The sequence below is a fragment of the Lithobates pipiens genome, unplaced genomic scaffold (assembly GCF_037356315.1).
Source record: "Lithobates pipiens isolate NorthernLeopardFrog02 unplaced genomic scaffold, aLitPip1_a1.2 Scaffold_28, whole genome shotgun sequence".
NCBI lineage: Eukaryota > Metazoa > Chordata > Amphibia > Anura > Ranidae > Lithobates > Lithobates pipiens.
In genome coordinates this window covers 207816042-207843105 of record NW_027507789.1, presented here as the reverse complement: position 1 = coordinate 207843105, position 27064 = coordinate 207816042, and the positions used below count along the sequence as shown (strand labels likewise).

Sequence of the window (27064 nt, the reverse complement as noted above, 5' to 3'; positions counted from 1 at the left end):
GATGGGTGGAATACTCTGCAGTGTATTGTGAGACGGGTGAATGCTCTGCAGTGTATCATAAGATGGGTGGAATACTCTGCAGCGTATCATGAGACGGTGGAATGCTCTGCAGAGTACCATGAGACGGGTGGAATGCTCTGCAGGATGGTGAAATGCTGTTCAGGTTTCCTTACATGGATGGATTGGTTGGTGTTGTATTTCTATGTGAAAGATGGAATGCTCTGCAGCGTGTGGAATGATCTGCAGTGTTGCCATGGCGGCAGCGACGCTCCCCCTCCAAATCTCCGCTTTTATAGCGGTGAATGGGGCCGCGATGCACTCTGGGATTTGTAGTCCGTTGTCCGCTCCCCGCTGTCCTCTGCCCTCCTGTACAGACCTCACCTCCCGGCACCCCTTGCGCTGGGGAGCAGCCGGCCGAGCCCGGTGCATTCTGGGATTTGTAGTTCCGCTCGGCGGCGCTTCCATAAGAAGACAGCGAAGAGCGGGTGATGGGGAACTACAAACCCGTGGGGGGCGGGGTCCGGCGGGTCGGTGCAGGGGGGTATCAGGGCTCGGTACTGACAGCCCGGCGGGTGAGGAGACATGGCGGCCCCGGAGGTGGAGGAGGTGCTCCGTATCGCCAGAAAACTGGACAAGATGGTGACCAAGAAGAGCACGGCGAGTCCCCGAGATTATACACGGGGGGAGGGGTCTGTCTGGGGGAGCAGGGACTCATGACGTCATATCAGGGATTATAGGACTGCAAATACCAGAACTATGTTGCATGGTTTTGTTGAAGGTGCGATATTCTGCAGGACAAAGTGGGTGGTAGCGTTATACAGTGCACAGCGAAGGTGTGATGTCCTTCAGCACACAGGTAGGGTGCGATGTCCTGCAATGCACAGATGAGAGCGCAACGTTCTGCAGCGCACAGGTGAAGGCGCGACGTTCTGCAGCGCACAGGTGAAGGCGCGACATTCTGCAGCGCACAGGTGAAGGCGCGACGTTCTGCAGCGCACAGGTGAAGGCGCGACGTTCTGCAGCGCACAGGTGAGGGCGCAACGTTCTGCAGCGCACAGGTGAGGGCGCGAGGTCCTACAGCGCACAGGTGAGGGCGCGAGGTCCTGCAGCGCACAGGTGAGGGCGCGAGGTCCTGCAGCGCACAGGTGAGGGCGCGAGGTCCTGCAGCGCACAGGTGAGGGCGCGAGGTCCTGCAGCGCACAGGTGAGGGCGCGAGGTCCTACAGCGCACAGGTGAAGGCGCGAGGTCCTACAGCGCACAGGTTAGGGCGCGAGGTCCTGCAGCGCACAGGTGAGGTCCTGCAGCGCACAGGTGAGGGGGCATTCTGCATCTCATAGGGCGGGCGCGAGGTCCTGCAGGGCACAGGCGAGGGCGCGGGGTCCTACAGCGCACAGGTGAAGGGGCATTCTGCATCGCACAGGCGAGGGCGCGAGGTCCTGCATCGCACAGGTGAGGGCGCAACGTTCTGCAGCGCACAGGTGAGGGCGCGAGGTCCTACAGCGCACAGGTGAGGGCGCGAGGTCCTGCAGCGCACAGGTGAGGGCGCGAGGTCCTGCAGCGCACAGGTGAGGGCGCGAGGTCCTGCAGCGCACAGGTGAGGGCGCGAGGTCCTGCAGCGCACAGGTGAGGGCGCGAGGTCCTGCAGCGCACAGGTGAGGGGGCATGCTGCATCTCACAGGGCGGGCGCGAGGTCCTGCATTGCACAGGTGAGGGCGCGAGGTCCTGCAGGGCACAGGCGAGGGCACGAGTTCCTGCAGGGCACAGGCGAGGGCACGAGTTCCTGCAGGGCACAGGCGAGGGCACGAGTTCCTGCAGGGCACAGGCGAGGGCACGAGTTCCTGCAGGGCACATGTGAGGGCGCGAGGTCCTACAGCGCACAGGTGAGGGCGCGAGGTCCTACAGCGCACAGGTGAGGGCGCGAGGTCCTACAGCGCACAGGTGAGGGCGCGAGGTCCTACAGCGCACAGGTGAGGGCGCGAGGTCCTACAGCGCACAGGTGAGGGCGCGAGGTCCTACAGCGCACAGGTGAGGGCGCGAGGTCCTACAGCGCACAGGTGAGGGCGCGAGGTCCTACAGCGCACAGGTGAGGGCGCGAGGTCCTACAGCGCACAGGTGAGGGCGCGAGGTCCTACAGCGCACAGGTGAAGGCGCGAGGTCCTACAGCGCACAGGTGAAGGCGCGAGGTCCTACAGCGCACAGGTTAGGGCGCGAGGTCCTGCAGCGCACAGGTGAGGTCCTGCAGCGCACAGGTGAGGGGGCATTCTGCATCTCATAGGGCGGGCGCGAGGTCCTGCAGGGCACAGGCGAGGGCGCGGGGTCCTACAGCGCACAGGTGAAGGGGCATTCTGCATCGCACAGGCGAGGGCGCGAGGTCCTGCATCGCACAGGCGAGGGCGCGAGGTCCTGCATCGCACAGGCGAGGGCGCGAGTTCCTGCAGGGCACAGGCGAGGGCGCAACGTCCTGCAGCGCACACGGAGGGCGCGATGACCTATAACGCAAAGTATGGGTGCGCTGTTCCTCCCGGGTAAAGTAGGGAGTGCAATGTTCTGCAAGGCAGATTAAAGGTACATAAACCTGCAGAGCAAAGCATGGCTGTAGTGTTCCTGCATGGCGCAATGAGCGTACAATGCTTCTGCTGGGTGCAAAGATCTACAGGATAGAGTGGGGTATGGTGTATTGCAGGGCACAGTGAGGGTGCAATAATCTACAGAGCACAGTGGAACTGCAATAATCTGTAGGGTACAGTATGTGTGGGAGGGGTGTTCTCTGGAGCATAATGAGGGTGTGATGTTCTGCAGGACACAACGAAGGTGCAATGTTCTGCAGAACTCAGTGTGGGTGCAATGTTCTGCAGAACTCAGTGAGGGTGCAATGTTCTGCAGGGCACAGTGAGGGTGCAATGTTCTGCAGGGCACAGTGAGGGTGCAATGTTGTGTAGGGTACAGTGTGTGTGTGTGGGAGGGGTGTTCTCTGGGGGATAGTGAAGGTGCGATGTTCTGCAGGGTACTGTGATCTACAGGGCAAAATGGAGGTATGGTGCAATGTTCTTTGGGGTAAAGTGTGTGTTGGGAGGTCGTCTCACTGGGACACAGTGAAGGTGCGATGTTCTGTATGGCATAGTGAGGGTACAGCGCATTTGTGAGAGGGGTGTTCTGCAGGGCACAATGAGGGCGCAATGTTCTGTAGGGTACAGTGTGTGTGTAGGAGAGTTGTTCTCTGGGGCATAGTGAAGGTGCGATGTTCTGCAGGGCATATTGAGGGAGCAATGTTCTGTAGGGTAGTGTGTGTGGGACAGGTGTTCCTTGGAGCATAGTGAGGGTGCAATGTTCTGTAGGGCATAGTGAGGGCACAATGTTCTGTAGGATACAGTGTGTGTGAAAGGGGTGTTCTGCAGGGCACAGTGAGGGCACAATCTTCTGTAGGGTACTGTGTGTGTGTGTGTGTGTGTGTGGGTGGGTGGGGGGGGCTGTTCTCTGGGGCATAGTGACGGTGCAATGTTCTGCAGGGTACAGGGATCTACAGAACAAAATGGGGGTATGGTGTTCTTCAGGGCAGAGTGAGGATGCAATGTTCTTTGAGGTAAAGTGTATGGGGGGGGGGGGACTTCTTACTGGGACATAGTGAAGGTGCGATGTTCTGCAGAACACAGTGACTGTAGAAAATTGGGAAGGGCAGTGTTCCTCCGGGTGCACCCCACACCGTGGGAACCACAGCTATAATGTTGGGTTTAATATTTTACTGATTTAGAATTTGATAGAGAAATGCTCTGCAGATATTCTGTGAGGGGGTAGTGTTCTTCAGGGAATATTGTGAAGGTGCAAGGTTCTGCAGGTGCAGTAAAGGTGAAATCTTCTGCAGAGTATAGTTTCAGGTTGCTGTGCCCAGATACATGATGAGGGTGTAAAGTTTTAGATTCATATCATGGGGAGGCGAGGCGCCCCTATTGTTAGGGAACCTTGCTTTAAGTACAGCACAATGCTGCGATGCTCTGCGGGGGAAATTGTGACGCTGAAATACTCTGTAGGGAATATTGTGATGTTATCTTGCTCTGCAGAGAATACCGAGATGCTGCAATACTCTGCAAGGTATAGTGACATGCTCTGCAGGGGATCTGCAAGGAGAAGAGTCTGATCAAGCTTTTTCTCACACAGCTTCGGGATCTGGTTGGCTTTGCTGGATCTTGTAGTTCTTCTGGTCTGCCAGCATTTTGATGTGATTGGGTATCGACCTAGAAGAGGGTCATTCCCATAGGAACTACAAGAGCCAGCATTTCTTGAAGATCCCGTCTGAGGACATAATACTATATGTAGTGTCTTCCATAATCCTTGGAGAGTATATTGATGGATGGCGCCACGTCTGAGGACACAGGTGGCACCATGTCTGAGGACACATTACTATTTGTAGTGTCTGCCATACTCCTTGAAGAGTATTCGGATATATGGCTCCATGTCTGAGGAGACACAGGTGCCTCCATGTCTGAGGATACAATACTATATGTAGTATCCTCCTTGGGGAGTATAGCGATAGGTGGAGCCACGTCTGAGGACACATTACTATTTGTAGTGTCTTCTATACCCCCTTGAAGAGTATATGGATAGGTGGCTCCACGTCTGAGGAGACACAGGTGGCTCCACGTCTGAGGATACAATACTATATGTAGTATCCTCCTTGGGGAGTATACCGATAGGTGGAGCCACGTCTGAGGACACATTACTATTTGTAGTGTCTTCCATACCCCCTTGAAGAGTATATGGATAGGTGGCTCCACGTCTGAGGATACAATACTATATGTAGTGTCCTCCTTGGGGAGTATAGCGATAGGTGGAGCCATGTCTGAGGACACATTACTATTTGTAGTGTCTTCCATACCCCCTTGAAGAGTATATGGATAGGTGGCTCCACGTCTGAGGATACAATACTATATGTAGTATCCTCCTTGGGGAGTATAGCGATAGGTGGAGCCACGTCTGAGGACACATTACTATTTGTAGTGTCTTCCATACCCCCTTGAAGAGTATATGGATAGGTGGCTCCACGTCTGAGGATACAATACTATATGTAGTATCCTCCTTGCGGAGTATAGCGATAGGTGGATCCATGTCTGAGGACACATTGCTATTTGTAGTGTCTTCCATACCCCCTTGAAGAGTATATGGATAGGTGGCTCCATGTCTGAGGAGACACAGGTGGGCTCCAAATCTGAGGATACAATACTCTATGTAGTGTCCGCCCCAATCCTTGGGGAGTATACTGATAGGTGAAGCCACGTCTGAGGACACAGTAGTTAATGTAGTGTCCTCCATACTCCTTGCGCTGCCCTTCCAGGAGGAGATAAGAATGTCTTGGTTGACACTGGTAAGATGTTTTGAGTCTACACTCTACAGCCACAGGGCTGGCCCATGACAGGAAGTTTTTCGATATGGCTTAATGTTGACTGGTCAGTCCAAACCTCCATCCTCGCCTGTACTGGTTTATTGCAGGTGTCGTACTTTGGGTGGTCCTTTAAGAGGTGCCATGTGAGGGCCTTAGAGCACCTAAAGCTGGTCATACTGGTCAGTCTCCTTTTTAGATTTGTCCAAACCATGTGAGCATCTAACCATAACCATTCACAGCTTGAGCCCAGTTAGCCAATCCCCCCACTAAAAAAAGATTAATGGTGTCAGTGGAAACTTATCTGAGAGGCAGAAATTGCTTATTGCCCAAGAAACTTCTAGCACCCCTTTGGGGTCTCTTGGAACCCTGGTTGAGAAACTGTGCTCCCAGACATAAGCAGTGGATAATAGCTCCTGTTTGCTCAGGGTAGTGAAAACTGCCTGAGATCCTTTGGACGGTGAAGCTAGCTGCAGGCTTCTACAAAAGTGTCACCAGTCTCTTTCTCTTGCAGGATGGGGCGTTGGATCTTCTCAATCAGCTGAAGAATATGTCCATGTCTCTGGACATGCTGCAGGTACGAGACCAGATTGTCAAGTCATGGTGTTGCCTATATTTGAACACCACCCACTGTGATTTTTTATTTTTTTTTGGGGGGGGGGGGGGGGGTGACGCTCACTCTCAGTGTTGGTTGGAAGACAGAAGAAACTCAGAATTTTAGTCCAATGGCATAGACTGCACAATGCACATGCTGTGTGCTCCTGTGGACATTGTGGAGAAGACAATGGGCTCAATTCAAAATTCATAAGGATCCTTATTAAAAAAAATATATATATTTTTCGATATTAGTTTTGAAATTGACTGAAAATAAAGATCCTTATCCTTGTTTAAATCTTCGTGAATTGAGCCGGGTCTGTTGATTGGATGCTGGTGGGGTATTTGGTCACTTTTGAGGTTATGGTGGAGCCAAGCTTGTGAAATGGTGACCTGTAGGACCCAAGTTCTGCTGTTTTCACACCTGAGTGACCATAGTGATCGCTCTGTTTCAGTCCACCCGGATCGGCATGTCGGTGAACGCTCTGAGGAAACAAAGCGATGAAGAAGAGGTGATCACTCTGTCCAAAACTCTTATAAAATCCTGGAAGAAGCTGCTGGGTAAGAAAAGTCTTCTTTTTTGTTTTTCTATTTTATTTCATCCAGTGCACAGGATTTCTGTCAGGATCAATGGTTATCTTTATATACTTGCAAAAAATGTACTTGGCCTGAAAAAAAAGCCAAATGCAAACACCATATCTGACTGGTACGCTATTTTATATTGCATTTTTGTTCTTGGGTTTAGTTCCAGTCACTCTCACTATGCTAGGTATGGGCTACATGAGGCTTTACCCATATAAGGATTGGATTTGTGGAGCCCCACCCATTTATTCCTCAGGGGAGAAGTTATGCATGGCCCCTCCCACTCATTACTCACAGCATAGCATAGAGGTCTGCCTCCACTCAAGGCTCATGGGATAGTGTATATTATTATAATGTAGAATCCACTCCAAATTTAGTAAGATACATTTTATTTTTTTATTTTTTTTGGAGGCTGTATTGGTGTGTTTTAACCACTTCAAGCCCGTAGGACGTACCCGGATCATGACTACCAACCTGCAGCTGCAACCCAACCATGATCCCCTGTACCAAAATGTTCAACCACTTCAAGCCCGTAGGACAGGGATATGCAATTAGCGAACCTCCATCTGTTGTAGAACTACAATTCCCATGAGGCATAGCAAGACTCTGAGAGCCACAAGCATGACACCCAGAGGCAGAAGCATGATGGGACTTGTAGTTTTACAGCAGCTGGAAGTCCGCTAATTGCATATTTCTGCCATAGGACGTACCTGTAGATCCTCAGTTTGAAGTGGATATACAGGATCGTGGCTACAGCTGCAACCATGATCCCAGTACCATCATTTTCGGCTGGCAATGGGCTTTAGTGTAGAAGTGACCCGAGCAGCTCTACAGCTGCCCAATATTTTCCATAGGGCGTGTGATTGGGGAACCAGGGACTGCTGCCTTTTGGATGTCCCGGAGAACGCAGAGGGGAGGAAGGTACATCTGTACCCCCGCCCCCTTCCCCCCATGAATTAAGAAACCAGAAGCGATGGGAATTTCGTCACCTCTTGGTTTTCGGTTTGAGGTTTACAAGACGTCATCAACATGTGAAACATCTGATCAAACCGATCTGGATCAGATGCTTTGTACGGTAGAGGAGAGATCTCAAGTCTAGTAGACCTTAGATTTCTCAGTAAAGAGTACCTGTCATGGTCCATGCTATCACAAGGAATGTTGATCATTCCTTGTGATGGCAATAAAGTTGATCAAAAACAAACAAACAAAAAATCCATGACCATGTGAAAAAAAAATAATAATAATAATAGTTGTTAAAGGGGTTGTAAAGACTTTTTTTTTAAAATGACAAACATGTTATACTTAACTCCACTGTGCAGCTCGTTGTGCACAGAGTAGCCCCGAACCTGGTCTTCTGGGGTCCCTCGGCGGCTGTCTCAGCTCCTCCCCGCAAGAACTAACCACCTTCATACGAGCTTTCTCGCATGGTGGTTAGTTCTTGCAGACGCGCTTCCATGATACAGTGAGCGGCTATAGCTGTTGACCGTATCACTCGGCCCCGCCCCCCCGGCGTACTGCATCATTGGATGTGATTGACAGCAGCGCAAGCCAATCCACTCTAGCCAATTAATGGCTAGGCTGAGCGGCAAAAAGGACATCGGGGGTGAGCGCAGCAGGTGAATGGGCTCAGGTAAGTAAAACAAGGGGGGGGGGGCGGTATTGTCGGATCTTTTCACCTTAATGCATAGGATGCATTAAGGTGAAAAAATGCGAACCTTTACAACCCCTTTAAATACCTTTTTTATTTATTTATTTTTTATTTTAAATTTAAAGCACATGTTGAACTTCCAGTAAACATTATGAGAGTGAGAGCGATAACACCAAATTTAACACACCCGCTCCCCATTCACACCTGAGACCTTGTAACACTAACAAGTCGCATGACACTGGGGAGGGAAAATGGCTAAATGGGCCCAATTTGGTCATTTTCACTTAGGGGTGTACTCGCTTTTGTTGCCAGAAGTTTAGACATTAATGGCTGTGTGTTGAGTTATTTTGAGGGGACAGCAAATTTACACTGTTATACAAGCTGTACACTCACTACTTTACATTATAGCAAAGCGTAATTTCTTCAGTGTTTTCACATGAATACTGTATGTTAGCAGTGATCGCACAACATGCCGCAAACGGAGTGAGAGCAATAATTCTACCACCATACCTCCTGTGTAACTCACCTGGTAACCTGGAAGAGCTTTTAAAGCGTCACTTGTAGAGATTTTTTTAGTTACCGTAGTTTGTCGCCATTCCACGAGCTTGCACAATTTTAAAGTGTGACATGTTGGGTATCTATTTACTTGGCATATCATCATTCAAAAAAAAAAAAAAGGGCATTATGTTGTGTTTGTGTGCACTAAAATTCATTCAAATATATATAAAAAAAAATTTTGCTTAAATTTTTTTTTTTTTTTTTTTAAGCAAAAAATTCACTTCAAAACCCCAAACAATTAAAAAAAATTTAAGTGAAGAATAAAATGGCAGTTTCTGTCTTTTTTTTTTTTTTTCATTTTAACAAGTATGTGAGAAATGTTAGCACTGTCCTGCTTTTGAAGTGGTTAAAGTATGTTTAACCAATGACCGGAATTTATGGTTAATAAGAACGGTCTGTATTGGCCCATAGGCAACAATCGGGTCATAATATCTGCCAGTCAGAGAGTGGCTGAATTGGGGAAATGCCCACTTTTTTTTTTTTTTTTTTTCTTTTTATCTAAGGCTCAACCACAACCCACCACAACTTTTTCTGTTTTGTCCTGTAGACGGCTCAGACCAGCGGGGGAAGGACAAGATTCAGAGCTCCTCCTCCTCCTCGTCCTCGTCCTCGTCCTCCTCCTCCTCCTCGAAGGATACCAGGTACCTATGTTCCTCTTCTACTGTGATTCTTGGCAGTGTATTGTCAGTTGTTTTTAGATGGTGCTGAGAACGTTGCCGTTGGACAGAGAGAGAGCCTGATGATCTTCTGTGCTCATTTTTCAGTTTGCCTAAGAAGCCTGAATCTCCAAAAACACCGACCACTCCAAAGATGACCCGATTCCCCCCTCTTCCCGTCACCTCTGACTCGGTGCGGACCAAGTGCAGAGAGATGTTAACTGCAGCCCTGCAGACCGATGGTAACGCATGCCCAGTATTCATCCCGTGTGTTTTGCTTCTGTGTGCGGTCAAGTAATTGACAGGCGATGCGAAAAAATTGGACAGATCTCCCTAAATCCCCTAAACGAATCCTCTGATTATTGAAAATCAGGTCATCAGAGCAATACGTAAAAAACAATTATTAGTTTTAGAGAGGGGAATGTTCCTTTTCTGTCCATGCCCTGTTGGGGAGATTTCCCTTTACATCCTATCATGGAGACACAACAGGGAGTAGAACTGAAACCACCTTTAATATGTTGTGTTCCCAGCAGATTAAACGTGGATCCAGCTCTACTTCCTCGTCCCCTTTAAAGTGGTTGTAAACCCTTACAACACACTTTGACCTACAGGTAAGCCTAGATTAAGGCTTACCTGTAGGTCCAAGAAATATCTCCTAAACCTACACGGTTTAGGAGATATTTGTCGAAAGATAGGCACCACTGTCTACGGCGCATGCGCCGTAGACGGTGGTGCGCAGGCGCACTGAGCGCGGCATCGTCAACAAGGAAGATGCAGCGCGTGCCGGCTCCCGTGTGCATGCGCAGGAGTGACGTCATCACGGCTTCGCCGAATGACAGCGGCGGAGCAGCGAGACCCACGAGAAGATGGATGCGCCGGACTACAGGGGACAGCGGTGACATCGCTGGCTCCTGTGTCAGGTAAGTGACACATAATGGACTACTATGCGATGCTTAGTAGTCCATTATGCTTTACCTTTGCAAGGAATGAAAGAGGAAGTAAACTCATCAGGGTTTACTTCCTCTTTAATGGGGGAATACAGGTCTAATTTCCTTCCAGAAGGATTACAGCAGAATGGATACACAAACGCTCCCACTCTATACAGGTAAATAGTGATCAGTGATAAGCACAGTTTCCCATACTGGCATTTAGTGGCTACCTTCTCTGATGCTACATTGGCTCTGTACTGTCTACCTACTTCTTAGTTTTTGTATTTATAGCGAGCTAGCAGGTGTTGGCGATGGGTTGGATGGGTGTAGAGGCATGCTCGTTATAGACTTTTCTCACACTTTAGGTTAGTATTAAAATGTTTATTAAAATTGACAGTTCACAGGTGGTGAGTAAAGCCAACATGTTTCGGGGAAAGTGCCTCCTCCTTCATCAGAACTGTGATGGTGAGTATAGTCAATTATGATAGATGGAGAACCAGCATTGAGATCCTTGCCGGGTTCTCCACTATTTAAGAGCACCAAAAAGGCCCTATCGGAGTTGTATATCAGTTCCAGGTCAGTCCCAACCATACTTGCCACCACCGGCCTGAGGAAGGGGGAGGCATTTCCCCTGAAACATGTTGGCTTTACTCACCACCTGTGAACTTTTAATATTAACCTCAAGCGTGACAGAAGTCTATACAGAGCGGGCCTCTACACCAGGGGTAGGCAACCTGGGGCCTTCGAGCTCTTGCGGAACTACATTTCCCATGAGGCATTGCAAGTCTGGCAGTTACAATTACTCCCAGAGGCATGATGGGACTTATATTTCTGCAACAGCTGGAGGGCCCCAAGTTGCCTACCCCTGCTCTGCACCCATCCAGATCTACTTTACAGTCTAAATGGGTGTAGAGGCACTCTTTATATAGACATACTTGAGTCACACTTGAGTTTAGTATTTAAAAAGTTTATTGAAATCGTCAGTCCACAGGCGGTGAGCAAAGCCAGTGCATTACGAGGGACGGGCCTCCCTCTTCGTCAGGGCTGTGATGGTGAGTGTGGTCAGGATGGAGCATGCCAGTTCTCTGCTATCTGACAGCACCTAAATGACCCTATTGGAGTTGGCTTTTAGTTCCAGTTCAGTCCTGACCATACGCACTATCGCAGCCTTGACAAAGTGGGGGGGTACCTTCCCGAAACACGTTTCCTTTACTCACCACCTTTGAACTGCCAATTTCAATAAACTTTAATATTAACCTCAAGTGTGACATTTCTATACCAAGTGCTCCTCTCTACCCACCCAAGTCTACATTGTGGAGTACTTATTGCCACCATAGAGGCAGCAGCCAAGACCCGAACAGGGCCCACCTACATCTTCATTGATTACAAACCCTCTCGTAGGATGGCGCATCCCAGATCACCCTCAGTGTTACCAAACCCCAGTCCAGGACTGTCGCGCACACACACACACTTTTGAACTAGTGTGGATGTACCGTATTGTTATATATTTAGGTCTTTCTAGACATAATTTACAATTCACCAGTGAGAGCAGAGATCTCCTAACTAATCCTATTTTTTTTTCTACTGCATGATAGTAAGGGGTATTATTTCTAGAGATTGCTGCATTTGCCAATACATATTCAGACTACGGTGTTCTCCTAGCGTCAGATCTGTCCCTGTTTCTAATTAAGTTCTACCTAAGCAAGCTGGACCTTGGACCTTTCAGACTTCTGTATGGGAGGCCTAATGTTCTCTTGTCTCAGGAAAGTCAACAGTTTATTGTGGGTGAAGTGCCTAGCCCCCCATTTTCTGACTTCATCTTTATCTCATCCTTCCAGGAGATCACATTGCGATCGGTTCAGATTGTGAGCTGTTGGCAGCACAGATTGAGGAGGATATCCTTTTTTTTTTTCTTTTTTTTTTTTTGTTAATGCTGAGCTCTTGGCTGGGGCAGAGGTAGGCTGAATACACTTACACCGCTTGCCGACCACCTCACGTAGGAGTATGACAGCAGAGCGGCTCTCCTGTGATGGCACTCGTGGGTGGGGGGGGGGGGGGGGGGGAGGGAGTGCGATTAGACACCGCACAAGCCGATCAGCGGGTGCCAGCCTATGGCACACAGCGCTGTGTCTACAGCAGGGATGCAGTGGACTTTGTTTCCATGTAAAGCAGGGAATACAATCCACCAATCCCTTAGTAAAAACAGCACACTGTGTATACAAAAACAGTAGCTAGGTACACAGTTAACCTTTTGATCGCCGTAGATAAATAAATGGAAAAGGCTTTTTTTGGACCAAAATGTGACAGGTCAGAGGTAGCCTGATGTAATCGGAGAGAGTCTCTTTACATCCAGACACCCATAGTGCTATCACGGGTCCCCTGTGTCAGCTGGGCGCAAACTGAATGGGTCAAAACACTGATATCTGTCCAATTCTGTTACTGATCATAGTGGACTCCGCTCCGTGTGAAAGGGCCCTTAAGGATTGTGAAGTATTCAGCTCATCCATCCTAGCTCCTTGCTGCAATTGCTGTGGGGGCCGGAGACGCCATTAGCGTCACTTCCGGCGGAACCGCGTCATTGCTGCCCGCCGAGACTTCCGGGTCTCCAGGGCGCAAGGAGGAAGGGAAAAGCCCAGGCTGGGCCTACTAATCCCGACCAGCATCCAGCAATACTGGTCTAGCGGTGGGATCCGCAGCGGGAAAGGGGGGACCATGGAGGCTAACCCTCAGGACACTCCGGTAGATGCAGGCACCAGCCAAATCCAGGTAGGCTGCTGGGCAAGCCCTGTACTGAGGTTTTTTGCAAGGGGAGTAGTTGTAAGGCTGGGACTTGTAGTACCCCATTTTGGTGGATGCCTCGCAGTCCTGAGTTTATGCAGTTTGGTGGTTGCAGCAGGGGTGTTTAAAGAGGATTAAGGTTCTTTGATGCTGAAATTATCTATTCTTTATTTTCAGGCTAAGGAGGCTCCAAGGGAAGACAAGTCAGCCCGCAAAAAGTGCCCTAATTGTGGAAACAAGTTGTCCTCAGGCTCTAACAAAGCCTTATGCAAACAGTGTATTGCAGGCTTATTAAAATCATAGGCAGACTCTCCCTTGGCTAAGTTCCTTAGCTCCTTTAAATATGAGATGGCGTCAACTTTTAAATCTCTCAGGGAGTTAATTGCAGATGTAAACACGTCTGCTTCCACCAGTAGAGCAGCTGTGATTCCCTCTTCACCAGGCCTTACAACACCCAGCTCCGGGGAGCCCCATACAGTCAGGGAGCATAGCCCCACGTTAGTTAGCCCTGAATCCTCTGACGCAGACTCGGACCAGGATGAGGATCAGGCTGCAGCTAACAAAGCCGCAAACTACAAGATGTCGCTTGATGAAGTGGGCGAACTGTGGAGCGCTATCTGTGATACACTGGAAAGATGATGTGGAAGAAGTTCAATTGTCCAGACATGACAAGATGTATGAGGCCCTAGGAAAAAAAGAAGGCAAAAGTATTTCCTATACATAACGTGCTTTCTGACCTTGTCCGTAAGGGGTGGGCTGAGCCGGACAAGAAAAATTTCTTTGCAAATTTTCTTAAAAGGAGATTCCCCTTTGACAAGAGCCCAGTCTGGAATAAAAATACAAAACTAGACGCCCCACTGTCCAAAGTACTGAAACCGTCTGATCTTGCTTTTGAGGAAATGGGTCATTTAAAAGACCCAAATGGACAGGAAAACAGGTGTAGTCTTAAAAAGGGCCTGGGATGCTTCAAAGGCAGGCCTGAAGCCAGCTCTAGCCACTTCGTGTGTAGCTAGAAATCTAGAGTTTTGGTTGTCACAACAAGAACGCCTAAAGGCAGGCACTCCTAGAAGGGAGCTCTTAAAAAACTTTCTCTTAAACTTTTTAAGGTGACAAGTTTTAATTCTGACGATTCAACTGACTCTGTAAAATTTACGTCTAAGCCCTTGTACACACTGTCGGAAATTCCGACGGAATGTGTCCGATCGGACCATTTTGTCGGATATTCCGACTGTGTGTGGTCTCCATCGGACTGTTTCTGTCGGAGTATCCGACGGACCAAGTTTTCCAACTTGTTGGTAAAATTTTCCGACAAAATGCTCCGATCGGACATACTCCAATCATGTGTAGAGAATTCCGATCGGACAAAGTGCAACGCATGCTCAGATCAAATTCCTACATCAAAGCTATTGGCTACTAGCCTGATGGTAGTCCCGTTGTAACAAAATGACGTCATCGCGTTCTGAACGATCGGATTTTCCGACAACTTTGTCCGACCGTGTGTATGCAACAGTTTCAGACAAAATCCATCTGACATAATCCGACGGACAAAATCCGACGGATTTGGTTGTCGGAATCTCTGACCATGTGTACAAGGGCTTAGGCTGCAGCAGTTTTCTGTCGCAGCCAGAAGGTCAGTCTGGATGAAAACTTGGTGGGGGGGGGAGACACGGCATCCAAAACACGCCTGTGCAGTGTCTCCGTTACTGGAGACAGTCGTCGGCCCTGAATTAGATACTGCCTTAGAAAGGACGGCGGATAAAAAAAACTTTCCTGCTAAAAAGAAACACTTACAAAGGAGGTTTTTTTGTCCCTCAAAAGAACCCTCAAGAAAAGAGAAGGACTTCAAACCCAAAAAGCACTGGACAGGGCAAAAAGGGAAAGGAAAAGGGGCATACTTTCTAACCACCACAGTCAAAACCCTAAACCCCAGTGACATCAGGGTTCCTGTGGGAGGAAGATTAAGGAATTTCCTTCTGCAGTGGGAAAAGAGAACCTCAAACGAGTTTGTCTTTAAACATAATAAAAAAAGGTTATGGAATTTCACAGCGATCCACCTTCAATTTCTTGTGACAAAGCTTCCAAGACACTCAGAAAAGGCCAGAGCCTTACAATTACTAAAGGGGGAGATGGTGGATCAAGATATTGACACCAGTCCCTATTCAGGAACAAGGGCACGGTTTTTACTCGCACATCTTTGTGGTGAAAAAACCATCAGGGAAGTTCAGACTAATCGTGAATCTCTCCATCCGATACAAAAGATTTTGAATGGAGTATTTACTCAATACGGCATCTTCTCCAAAAAGAGGTGTTTATGGCTACCTTGGATTTAAGGGATGCCTATCTGCATATCCCAATAAGGAAGGAATGCTAGAAATTTTTTCAGCTGGCAATTTCAGATAGACACCAAAATGTATCACTTTCAGGGCAGAGCACTTCCCTTCGGACTGTTGTCCTCTCTGAGAATTTTTTCCAATGTTCTTGGGAAGACATTAGTTCCGTTAAGACTTCAGTCTCGATCATTCCGTATTTAGACACCTTGCTCCTCATGTCCCACTGAGAGAAACAACTTTGTCAGGACTTATGCTGCGTACACACGCTCTGAGTTTTCGTCGTAAAAATCTTGGATGGTTTTTCCGACAGAATTCCGCTCAAGCTTGGCTTGCATACACACGGTCACACAAAAGTTCTCGGAACTTTCAACCGTCAAGAACACGGTGACGTACAACCCTGACGAGCCAAGAAAATGAAGTTCAATATTTCCGAGCAGGCGTCAAATTGTTTCTGAGCATGCGAAGGGATTTTCTGTATTGAAACATTTTCCATCGGAAAAAGAGAGAACCTGCTCTCAATCCTTTGCTGGCGGGAATTCCGCCAGCAAAAGTCCGATCGAGCGTACACACGGTCGGAATTTCCGACCAAAAGCTCTCATCGGACTTTTGCTGGCGGGATTTTCAATCGTGTGTACAGGGCTTTAGAATTAACACAACTCGGCCTGAGTCAATTGGGGTGGAAAATCAGTTTGGAAAAGTCCAAAACTACCCCAGCACAGAATATTCTGTATTTGGGCTACAAAATCCTGTCCGTAGATCAAAGGATAGTCATGCTGGAAGAAAAGATACTGAATATGAAGCAGACTGTCTTTTCTTCAAACCAGCTCCAAATGTACAGTGAGAGAGGTGATGTCAGTATTAGGATTTATGACGGCAACAATTCCGGCCGTACAATGGGCCAGGATTCACCAGAGAGTCCTTCAGAGGTTTGTGTTGGAACAGTTAAAAGACAAGGATCTGGAAGAGAATGTATTGATCCCCACCTGAGTAAAATGTGCCCTCTGGTGGTGGAAGGACACAGACTTTAAACAAAGGGGTGCTCTGGGTCTTGCCTATCACATCCACACTGACTACGGATGCGAGCAGTTGGGTTTGGGGAGCCCATATCAACTCCGGATGGGCTCAAGGCAGGTGGACGCCAGAGGAGAAACATTTCTCCTCCAATTGGAAGGAGCTAACAGCTATTCTCGGAGCCCTACTAGCTTTTCAGGACACAATACAAGGTCACCATCTACAAGTCCGCTCAGACAATATGACGGCCGTGGGCAGAATCCATCTCGGCAATACACCTGAAAGGGGTGCAGAACAGCACTGCAGACTTCTTGAGTTGACAAATAGTTTTGAATCAAGACTGGTCTCTGCACCCTGAAGTTTTTGACCACATAGCAGCTTACTGGGAGAAGTGCACCTGTTTGCAAACAAAAAAAAAGAATGCAAAAATTCCAAGTTTTTGCTCATTCTGCCCAAGAGATCAACCCTTGGCGGTAGACTCCTTACAGACTCCCTGGACCTTCAACTTGGCCTATGCGTTTTCACCGCTTCACCTCATTACGAGGGTTCTAGAAAAGTTTATAGCAGAGGAAACGTGTTTAATTCTAGTAGCACAAATTTTGGCCCAAGAGGCCATGGTTCACAACTTTCCTACAGTTGACAGACCAGCCTCCTCTGAGGCTTCCCTGCAGACAAGATCTTCTGTCACGAGTAGCCATGTTGAACCTTTCAGCGTGGTTACTGAGGAAGAAATTTTGAGGAGTAAAGGCCTAACAGAGTGATTCAGACCTTACTACAGAGCCGAAAACCAGTCACCAGAGCTATTTATAGAAAAGTCTGGAGGAAATTTAACAACTGGCTGGATAATCAAGGTGAGGTAAACAAGGATTCAACAAACATCCTACAGTTTCTCCAAGAGGGGATAGACAAAGGATTAACTCCTAGTACTAATAAGGACCAGATAGCAGCCTTAAGTGTGTACCTAGAGAAACGGTTATAGGAAGATCCCCCTCATCACAAGGTTCTGTAAGGCAATTTCCAGACACAATCCGGTCAGAGTTAACATAGCTCCAACCTGGGACCCCTCAGGTCGTCCTCTGGGCCTTTTTGAGGCCACCATTTAAACCTATCTCAGAGGCCTCGTTAAGACTGATCACAGTTAAGACAATGCTCCTCATGGCAATCACTTCAGCCCATAGGGTTAGTGAAATCCAAGCCCTCTCCCATTAGAGAGCCATTCCTTCAAGTTCTTTAAGATAGAGTTCTCCTAAAGAGGGACCCTGGGTTCTTGCCAAAGGGGACGTCTAGGTTTCATAGGTCGCAAGATATTGTCCTCCCTTAATTCTGCCAAAACGCCTCAAACAAGAAAGAGAAATGGCTTAATTTACTAGATGTGATGCGGTGTATCCTAGAATACCTAAAGGTAACCAAACCAGTTAGAATTTCAGATTCACTTTTTATCCTCTTTTTCTGGACAACGTAAGGGACAAACGGCTTCTAAGGTCACCATAGCTAGGTGGATCAAGCTAGCTATTACAGAGGGGTATAGATTTATAAATGGAGATCCTCCTGGGGGTGTTAAGGCCCACTCCACAAGGGCACTCTCAGCATCCTGGGCAGAAAGAGCTGCTGCCACCCTGGCGCAAATATGTAAAGCAGCCTCATGGTCAAGTTTCTCCACCTTTACAAGGCATTATCGACTAGACTTTAATGTCCAGTCAGGATCAGGCTTTTGGGAGGAAAGTCCTCCAAGCCGTGGCCCCCCCCCCCCCCCCCCTAATCTGGTGAGTACTTGGGGACCTCTCAAGGGCTGTCCTGGAAGACAACTGGGGAAAACTTACAGGTAACTCCTTTTCTAGTGGTCTTTCAGGACAGCACAATCCCACCCTTGAATTATGTTGATGTATTAATGTTATTACCTGTTTATGGTTTATATTTTTCAGTTCCATCTTTCGGTTCTTGGTAAATGACTGACCAGGGACCTGAGGGACCGCATTTTGAACTGTGGTGATGGGAGGGACTCCATCTCTCAATGGCTGTCCTGGAAGACCACGGGAAAAGGAGTTACCGGTAAGCCCTTGTACACACGGCCGGACATTTCTGATGGACAATGTCCGATAGGACTGTGTTGTCGGATAATCCGACAGTGTGTGGGCTCCATCTGACTGTTTCCGTCGGAGTATCAGACGGACCAAGTTTTCCAGCTGGTCTATAAAACTTTCCGACAACATGATCCGATCAGACTTTGTCCGATCATGTGTAGAGAATTCCGATTGGACAAAGAGCCACGCATACTCAGGTCAAATTCCTAGACCAAAGCTATTGGCTACTAGCCTGAATGTAGTCCTGTCCTAACGAAATAACGTCATCATGTTAAGTACGATCGGATTTTCTGACAACTTTGTCAGACTGTGTGTATGCAACAGTTTCGGACAAAATCCAACGGACTTGGTTGTCGGAATGTCCGACCGTGTGTACAAGGGCTTAATCTAACTCCGGTTTTTGGAGTTTGCAGGAAAACAAATATATATATTACTTTATACATTTCAACACATATGTGGATTATAAGGTTTGTGATGCTGTGATCAAACTCTCTATAGTAAAAAAAATACTTTGTTTGCATGTCAACACATTTTATTTTTATTTTTTTTAGTGTCATTGCATCCAGGCACTCATGCTAACATCCAGATAGTGCAGCATTTCCCCTATAAATATTGCATTTGCACGGTCATATGGGACGTGATCGGTGCCAGCAGCGGTTCTGATAGGTGGTGTTGCATATTTACAGATTTTTGGTAGCTCACAAGATTTCTTGGTTTTAGATACACTGGAGTACACCTGGTTTTCTGTAGATGAGGTTTAAAATGCACAGGTCCTTACATGGCTAGCTGAGGGTGGGTATTAATGGCACCCAGGCAGGCATGGCTCATGCATCTGTATGCAGCTTTGTTTTGGCATGCCTTGAGTGCGGCGGTGCATGCTATGTTGGGTGCACTGAGAGTGCCAGCCAAGCAGATTGACAACACGTGAACCCTTTAAGCCAGTGGTTGCTAAATTATGAGCTAAAGGGGGCTTCAAAAATGGTCCCTGACATCACCAATGGGCCACACATAATGTATAATATATGTAATGCTTGAGAGGACTGTCAGAGACTGCAGACCGAAGAGAGGAGATGAGGGTCAGAGAGTGTGGACAGGATATATTTTTGGCGGGGGATATGCTACAAAAGACGATATGAAACTAGGAACATGTTGCATGAAGCGCAATCAATGCTTTTACCCTAATCAATGTTTCCACTACAGACTGCTAAAGGGGCCACACATCATATACCATGTTGGGCACCAGGGCTGTAAGCAGCATCAGTGCTGCCAAGAAGTACAAATGGCGTTTTGCCTTCTCATAGCTTGCCTGCCACTGGCAGGGCCATAAGAAGTAGTACAACCAAAGCTCGTTTGGCTGTACTTCTCCTGTGGATCACAGGAGTGCTGTTCACTTTGCAATCCTGTGACCTGTTTTTAGCAGACAGAGGTCTGAAGTCCGCTGTCGGCTGACATCACAGCCAATCCAGGCCGGGGCAAGATCACGACAATAAAGTGGGGATCCGCCCTCAACTCTGGACCGGCACCTGGCTCAGCCTCTGAGAGCCTGTGCCAGCTGTGGGGCAGAGCAGAGAGCCGGTGACTGACACTTACCATCTCTTCGCTCCATGGAGCTCTGAGAACTGAGCGATCTGTGGTGTTTGATCGCTCGGTTCTCAGTCTTAGAGCTGGTGGGGGACAGATGCAGCATGCACCTAGGGAAGTATGATTTTTGAAAACAAAAAAAAAAGCCGAACTTCTCTGTTAGTTACATAAGTTATCAATGTTTTTGGACCCTTGACTATCCTCACTAGTATATGGGGAGGTGCAAAACACCGACATGAAATACAAGAACCGGATCCGAAGCCGAATCGCCAACTTGAAGGACTCAAAGAATCCAGATTTACGAAAGAACGTGCTGTGTGGCGCTATTACCCCAGAGCAGATTGCCAACATGAGCTGTGAGGTGGGTTTGTGCTGACTTGGCGGTAAACAATGACCGTACTGTGACATTTATTTTCCACGAGTTTACTTGAAGGGGAAGTGTGGGTTGAAAGGGGTTGGTTTAGTTTTAGGGTTAAGGCAAGGTTTTAGGGTTAGGCTGCAACCAAGGATTAAGATGAAAGTAGGTTTTTCAGCACTGCTGATCTCCTGTAGCCTCTTTGCAGCCACTTCCTGTCCTACGTGCATTCCTTCTTTTGGTCGCATGCAATTTCTAAGTGCAGGTGACAACAGTGGACCATGCTTGTGGAATGTATGCTTGAAATGGCCACTTGTAGTCTCCATCACAAGCCCATGTAACAGGGTGGGAATGCAGGAGCACAGTTGTCAGACCAGGCGGAGCAATGTCACCCAATAACAGAAAGTATCTGAAGAAGGACCCTCATAGCAGGTATACCAGCTATTACTTTAAAGTGTTACTAAACCCATTACTCTGCATTCACTATCTGGTCTCCCACAGTACACAGAACATGGAAATGCAATAGTTTTAGTAAATATAAACTGCTAAATATATTTTCCTATCAGCAGTATATAGCAGTCTTGTGACTTCTATCAGTGTCTGGTTAAAACCTGTAGGAGGAGTTTTAATTCTCTGATTGTCCTATAAAGATGCAGGACCCCTGGCCCTCTGTCTGGACAGTGCTGATTGGCCCTGTGCTGATCACATGCACTCTCCCAAGGGGGGGGGGAACCTCTCTAGCAGTACACCCCAATCTGAGCATGTGCAGCTTGTGTCCTAGCTCTGTACTATCAGGAGATGGATTGAGGACAGCGGAAGAAGGGGAGGATCAGAGAAGACAAGATCAATCAGCCTTTTTATACAATGTGGAGGATTAGCCCCTTAGTGAGTATAACAATCGTGCTTTACTGCATATACAGACTGATTTTACTGCTGTGCTTTTAGTAACACTTTAATAAAAGCTGCAGATTTAGAGCAGAGTTCCGCCGAAAACATATATATATTTTTTTTTTTTTTTTTTATAAAAGTCAGCAGCTACAAATACTGCAGCTGCTGACTTTTAAAATTAAGACACTTACCTGCCCAAGGTGCCCGCAATGTCCTCACCTGAAGCCGACTCGTCCCTCGGCTTCCGGGTGCAGGCGCCGGCATCTTCAGTAAGGGAATCGGGAAGTGAAGCCTTCACAGCCTGGTTTCCTTACTGTGTATGTACGAGTCACACTGCCCATTCTCAGTTGTCCCTGCTGTCTTCTGGGACCCTTTGTATCTCCCAGAAGACAGCGGGGGGTGACAGAGGAGGGGCCGGACATGGCGAAGATAGTCACGGATACTGCGGAGATCTTTGGCTGGAAGTGGGAGCAAATACCCGGATTATACAGGTGAAGCTCCCCTTTAAAAATGATTGACTTTTGAAATTGAAATATTATCATCATAAAGTTTACATCGGGTTTTAGTCATTGGGTTTACATCTAGGGACTACTGCAAGGTGATGGAGGGGTGTAGAGACATTTTGGGGAACATGATGGGGGGTTTTTAGTTCCCCCAACAACTAGCATCCTACCGGTTTTGCCAGTAGCATTGTCTTTTTTTTTTTTTTCTTGTTTCAGGAAATGGCAAGCAATGAGCTAAAGGAGATGAGGAAAGCCATGACTAAGGCAGCCATTCAGGAGCATCAGATGGCCAAGACGGGAGGAACGGCGACTGATCTGTTCACCTGCGGCAAATGCAAGAAGAAAAACTGCACTTATACCCAGGTAAGTGCTCTGGGTGCACCTGGCCTGGAGAACCACTAGAGGGCTCTGCTGGATGTGACTTCAAAACAAAGCGCCTGGTGGATGGAAGCTTGTTGTGACCTTCATCTGTCATATTTTTATTCCTCTATTGGCCAATATAATAGGTTCACTTTGCTCTGTGGTGTAAAAGCATTGTGTACTTGATTTTGGTTTACTGATGCTCTTGTCTTCTGCCAACCTACCTAGTGGCTCTTTAGGGATGGAGATCCCCCTGGACTGACTCGATCAGTCACTGTTTGTAGGTAGGTGATGGTACGGGTGGGTAGGAAGAATTCTCTTCCAAAGATTTGTGGCCAACTTGAAAGGAGGCAGTAGTGAGCCCTACTGGGGGGGCCTGGGCTGCTGCCTCGGTACGACCTTGTGGTCGACTCCACCTGTAACCTTGTTAAGTAGAAGGAAAGGACAAACGGACAAAGTTTGAGAGCTGGGCTATAAAATTTTCAGAGAACATGATCCGATCGGACTTTGTCCGATCGTTTGTAGAGAATTCCGATCAGACAAAGTGCCACGCATGCTCAGATCAAATTCCGAGACCAAAGCTATTGGCTACTAGCCTGAACGTAGTCCCGTCGTAACTAAATTACCTCATCACGTTCTGAACGATCGGATTTTCCGACAACTTTGTCCGACCGTGTGTGTGCAACACCAGTTTCGGACAAAATCCGACGGATTTTGTTGTCGTAATGTCCGACTGTGCTTAGAGATAAAGTCACATGCACCAGGGGCTGTTTAGTATAATGTGGGGGAACATAATTAAATTAAAAAAATCGCCACCTTTTAGTATATGTACAAAAAATGTAAACATTTTGTTAGGTGCTCAAAAATGTTTGTCTCTCTTTTAGGTGCAGACACGCAGCGCTGATGAACCGATGACTACATTTGTTCTGTGCAATGAGTGCGGAAACCGCTGGAAAGTAAGCTTCATCGCTAATCTCTACATTGCTTTCAAATGATTAAATTTGACTCCAGCCCACACGTCATACAGTCCAGGAAACAGGATTTGTATTTATACACCACAGGTCATAGTCTGGTACCTTCAGGTAATGGGCACTGGCAGGGCCACCCCCTAGAGCGTACCCATATAACCCCACCCCTGCCCCTAGAGCGTACCCATATAACCCTGCTCCTAGAATGTACCTGTATAACCCCACCCGTGCCCCTAGAGCTTACCCATATGACCCCGCCCATGCCCCTAGAGCGTACTCGTATAACCCCACCTATGCCCCTAGAGCATACCCATGTAAACCTGCCCATGCCCCTAGAGCGTACCCATATAACCCTGCCCCTAGAATGTACCTGTATAACCCCACCCGTGCCCCTAGAGCTTACCCATATGACCCCGCCCATGCCCCTAGAATGGACCCATATAACCCTGCCCATGCCCCTAGAGCGTACTCGTATAACCCCACCTATGCCCCTAGAGCATACCCATGTAAACCTGCCCATGCCCCTAGAGCGTACCCATATAACCCTGCCCCTAGAATGTACCTGTATAACCCCACCCGTGCCCCTAGAGCTTACCCATTTGACCCCGCCCATGCCCCTAGAATGGACCCATATAACCCTGCCCATGCCCCTAGAGCGTACTCTTATAACCCCACCTATGCCCCTAGAGCATACCCATGTAAACCTGCCCATGCCCCTAGAGCGTACCCATATAACCCTGCCCCTAGAATGTACCTGTTCTACCCCACCTGTGCCCCTAGAGCTTACCCATATGACCCCGCCCATGCCCCTAGAATGGACCCATGTAACCCTGCCCATGCCCCTAGCACGTACTCGTATAACCCCACCTATGCCCCTAGAGCATACCCATGTAAACCTGCCCATGCCCCTAGAGTGTACCCATATAACCCTGCCCCTAGAATGTACCTGTATTACCCCACCTGTGCCCCTAGAGCTTACCCATATGACCCCGCCCTTGCCCCTAGAATGGACCCATGTAACCCTGCCCATGCCCCTAGCACGTACTCGTATAACCCCACCTATGCCCCTAGAGCATACCCATGTAAACCTGCCCATGCCCCTAGAGCGTACCCATACAACCCTGCCCATTTGGGAAGGTGTTTTTTTTTTTTTTTTATCTTTTTGCTAGTGTCCTTAGATGATGGACCTGTTCTCCTCCTGGAGAAATCATTTTTCTTTTCTAAATATTTTTAAATGTTTTTTTCATTTAAAACTTCCGTCCAACATCCAACAGCGTATTGCCTTATGCTGCCTAGCAGTTTACAGCTTGGTTTTGTACCCTGGGGATCATACCCCCACCCCTCTGTATGGGATCAGCCTGTGATGTTTGCTTTATGCACTGGATCCTGCAATAGACCTTCCCTTTGGCACAAGATGCGTTGTGTGAGGTTGGCTGCAGGGTATATGATCAGTGATGGCGAACCTTGGCACCCCAGATGTTTTGAAACTCCATTTCCTATGATGCTCAACTGCAGAGTGCATGAGCATCATGGGAAATGTCGTTCCAAAACATCTGGGGTGCCAAGGTTCTCCATCACTATTCTAGATGATCCTGAGACCCTAAAGACCCTTTCGGGGTATATGCCCATCATTTTGACCTTTTTTGATATACCTGGCAGCATGGATAAGAGTTCCCCTGTCTGCAGTTTAGTGGGCAGAGAATTTGGGAGTTATTCACTTTATGGTGGTAAACCCAGCTATAATTTTTATTTTATTTTATTTATTTTAGTTCTTGGGGCACATTTGGTTTGAATGTTTTGGAGGTTTTTTTTCCTCCTATCTGAAGTTTGTCTCAGAAGGGTGAGCTAACTGCATCACTCCTCCTAGATGGCGCCCACTTGATCCGCCAAGAATGCACATTTCTGCATTCTGGCTGCCTCCTCTACAGAGACACAGCCTCAGGAACTCAGCTCCTGGGTTATAGCAGCAACTTCTCTAGACACACAAACCCCCATCCATTCTGCATTCCTGAACTATAAGTACCCCACTGGTGACCCCCCCACCCCTCTTTAGCTATGGTAGATGCTAGGAGCAAGGGAGCTGGGACTAAAGTAATGAGGGGTTATAACCTCCGTAAAGTTTTGTTGTTGTCTGTGTCCCTGCTGGGGAGATTTCTTTTCACTTCACTGGGACTGGAAGCTGAGTAGGAATATTGCTGACTAGGATTAGCAGGCAACTAGGTGGAGAAGAATGCCAGGAGGGAATGTATTACTTGATAGACCATGTCAGTTTAAAGAGGACCAAACATTGTCAAACTAATGTAGTATGAATGTTTGCACTAACAATCGTTTGTATTTTTGCTTTTGTGTAAAGTGAAGGATTGCCATCCATCCCTACTGTCAGCCAATATTCATAGGCTCCCTTTGAACAGTTGGCAATCTTTTCTGTGCTGCTTAAAGAGGAAGTAAACTTCCTCTGCAGACATTTACCTATAATAAGGCTTGCCTATAGGTAGTAAAAATATCTGCAGTCAGTGACATCACTGGCGCTTGTGCTCTGCTCTGAAGGAACGGCCGCGGGTGCCGTTCCTTCCGACCCCCATGCTGTGAACGGCGGCTCCCGTGCATATGCGCTGGAGGGAGGTCATCGTGACTCTGGCCAATCACAGCACCGGAACCCTCGAACCCAGAAGAAACTCCAGGAAAAATGTCAGCCGTCTAGCGGAACAGCTTCCTTCTAAGGTAAGTATTTTATAATGAGCTAGTATGCAATGCATACTAGCTTATTATGCCTTTTTGTCTTACAAGGTTTTTTTTCTTCTGAGTTTTACAACCTCTTTAATGTCATTTACTTCTAATAAGGTCTAGCCTTACATGATTATTCATTTTTGGATTGGTTTAAAGCAGGTGTGTCCAAACTTTCTGAACAAAGGGTCTGTTTACAATCCTTCAGACTTTAGGAGGGCAGGACTGTGGCCAATTGGTGGGGAAAAAAATAATGCCCCATTGTTTGTTTCAGTGAGTGTAATTGCACCTCACTATCGGTGAAAGTGGGAGGAAATGGGCCCCGTCATTGGTGTCATTGAGAGAAAGTGTTCCCCCTTCATTGATGTCAGTGGGGAGAATTAAGCCCCATTGTTGGTATCAGTGGATGAAATAGTGGCCAGATGAAAGCAAACAAATGCCACAGTTAGGAGACCACTGGTTTAAAGGATATCTTTTGGACTTGTTTTACCTATTTATTTATATATATATATATATATATATATATATATATATATATATATATATATATATATTTATTTATATATATATATATATTTCATTCATTCATTCATAGTTTTTGTGAATAAATAAACTACAAATACCGTCATCCACCGCGGCAAGCATACTTGTAGTTTGATTTTAACTGTGGTCATGCTGATCAGCACACTGCATTGACGGCCTGTACACATGGACTATACATATGGACAAAAGAGCTGTAGGCAGTGTGTGCAAGAGTCTGACTGTACACACTGCAATTAATTTGCTGATCACAGGTGAAACACTTTCTAGGCTCCTGTTTTAAAAACGAATAAAATGCAATTTTTTTATTTATTTTTTATCTGCAAAAAAGATGTGCATTTGTTATATTTTTATGTATATATATATATATATTTTTTTTTTTATGTATATATATTTTTTGTTATATTTTTAGGTAAAGGTGAATCCTTTAAAACACCTTTTTCAACCATTTTACCCCAGGGAAACCCTAGAAATAGTATTCCAGTCTCAAGGAGCCATTTCTAAAATCAAATTATTGGGGGTCAGTGGGAAGAATGACCCTTACATTGGGGGTCAGTGGGAAGAATGACCCTTACATTGGGGGTCAGTGGCAAGAATGACCCTTACA

The 27064-nt window shown here is 47.3% G+C and overlaps 1 protein-coding gene across 2 annotated transcripts in view; it reads left to right on the top strand.

Moving 5' to 3' along the window:
* Positions 1–500: 500 nt before the first annotated feature.
* Positions 501–27064, top strand: part of TCEA2 (transcription elongation factor A2) — a 30570-nt gene continuing 4006 nt past the window's right edge. Inside the window, exons 1-9 of one of the 2 annotated variants that reach the window (XM_077460385.1) lie at positions 501–657; positions 5886–5948; positions 6421–6526; positions 9301–9394; positions 9518–9651; positions 12177–12233; positions 20326–20480; positions 22082–22228; positions 23110–23181. In XM_077460385.1, coding sequence (XP_077316511.1) covers positions 583–657; positions 5886–5948; positions 6421–6526; positions 9301–9394; positions 9518–9651; positions 12177–12233; positions 20326–20480; positions 22082–22228; positions 23110–23181 — 903 coding nt within the window. In that variant the 5' untranslated portion in view covers positions 501–582. Of the gene's footprint in view, positions 658–748; positions 857–5885; positions 5949–6420; positions 6527–9300; positions 9395–9517; positions 9652–12176; positions 12234–20325; positions 20481–22081; positions 22229–23109; positions 23182–27064 lie in introns of those variants that run through there. The other variant, XM_077460386.1, reaches the window with a different exon arrangement.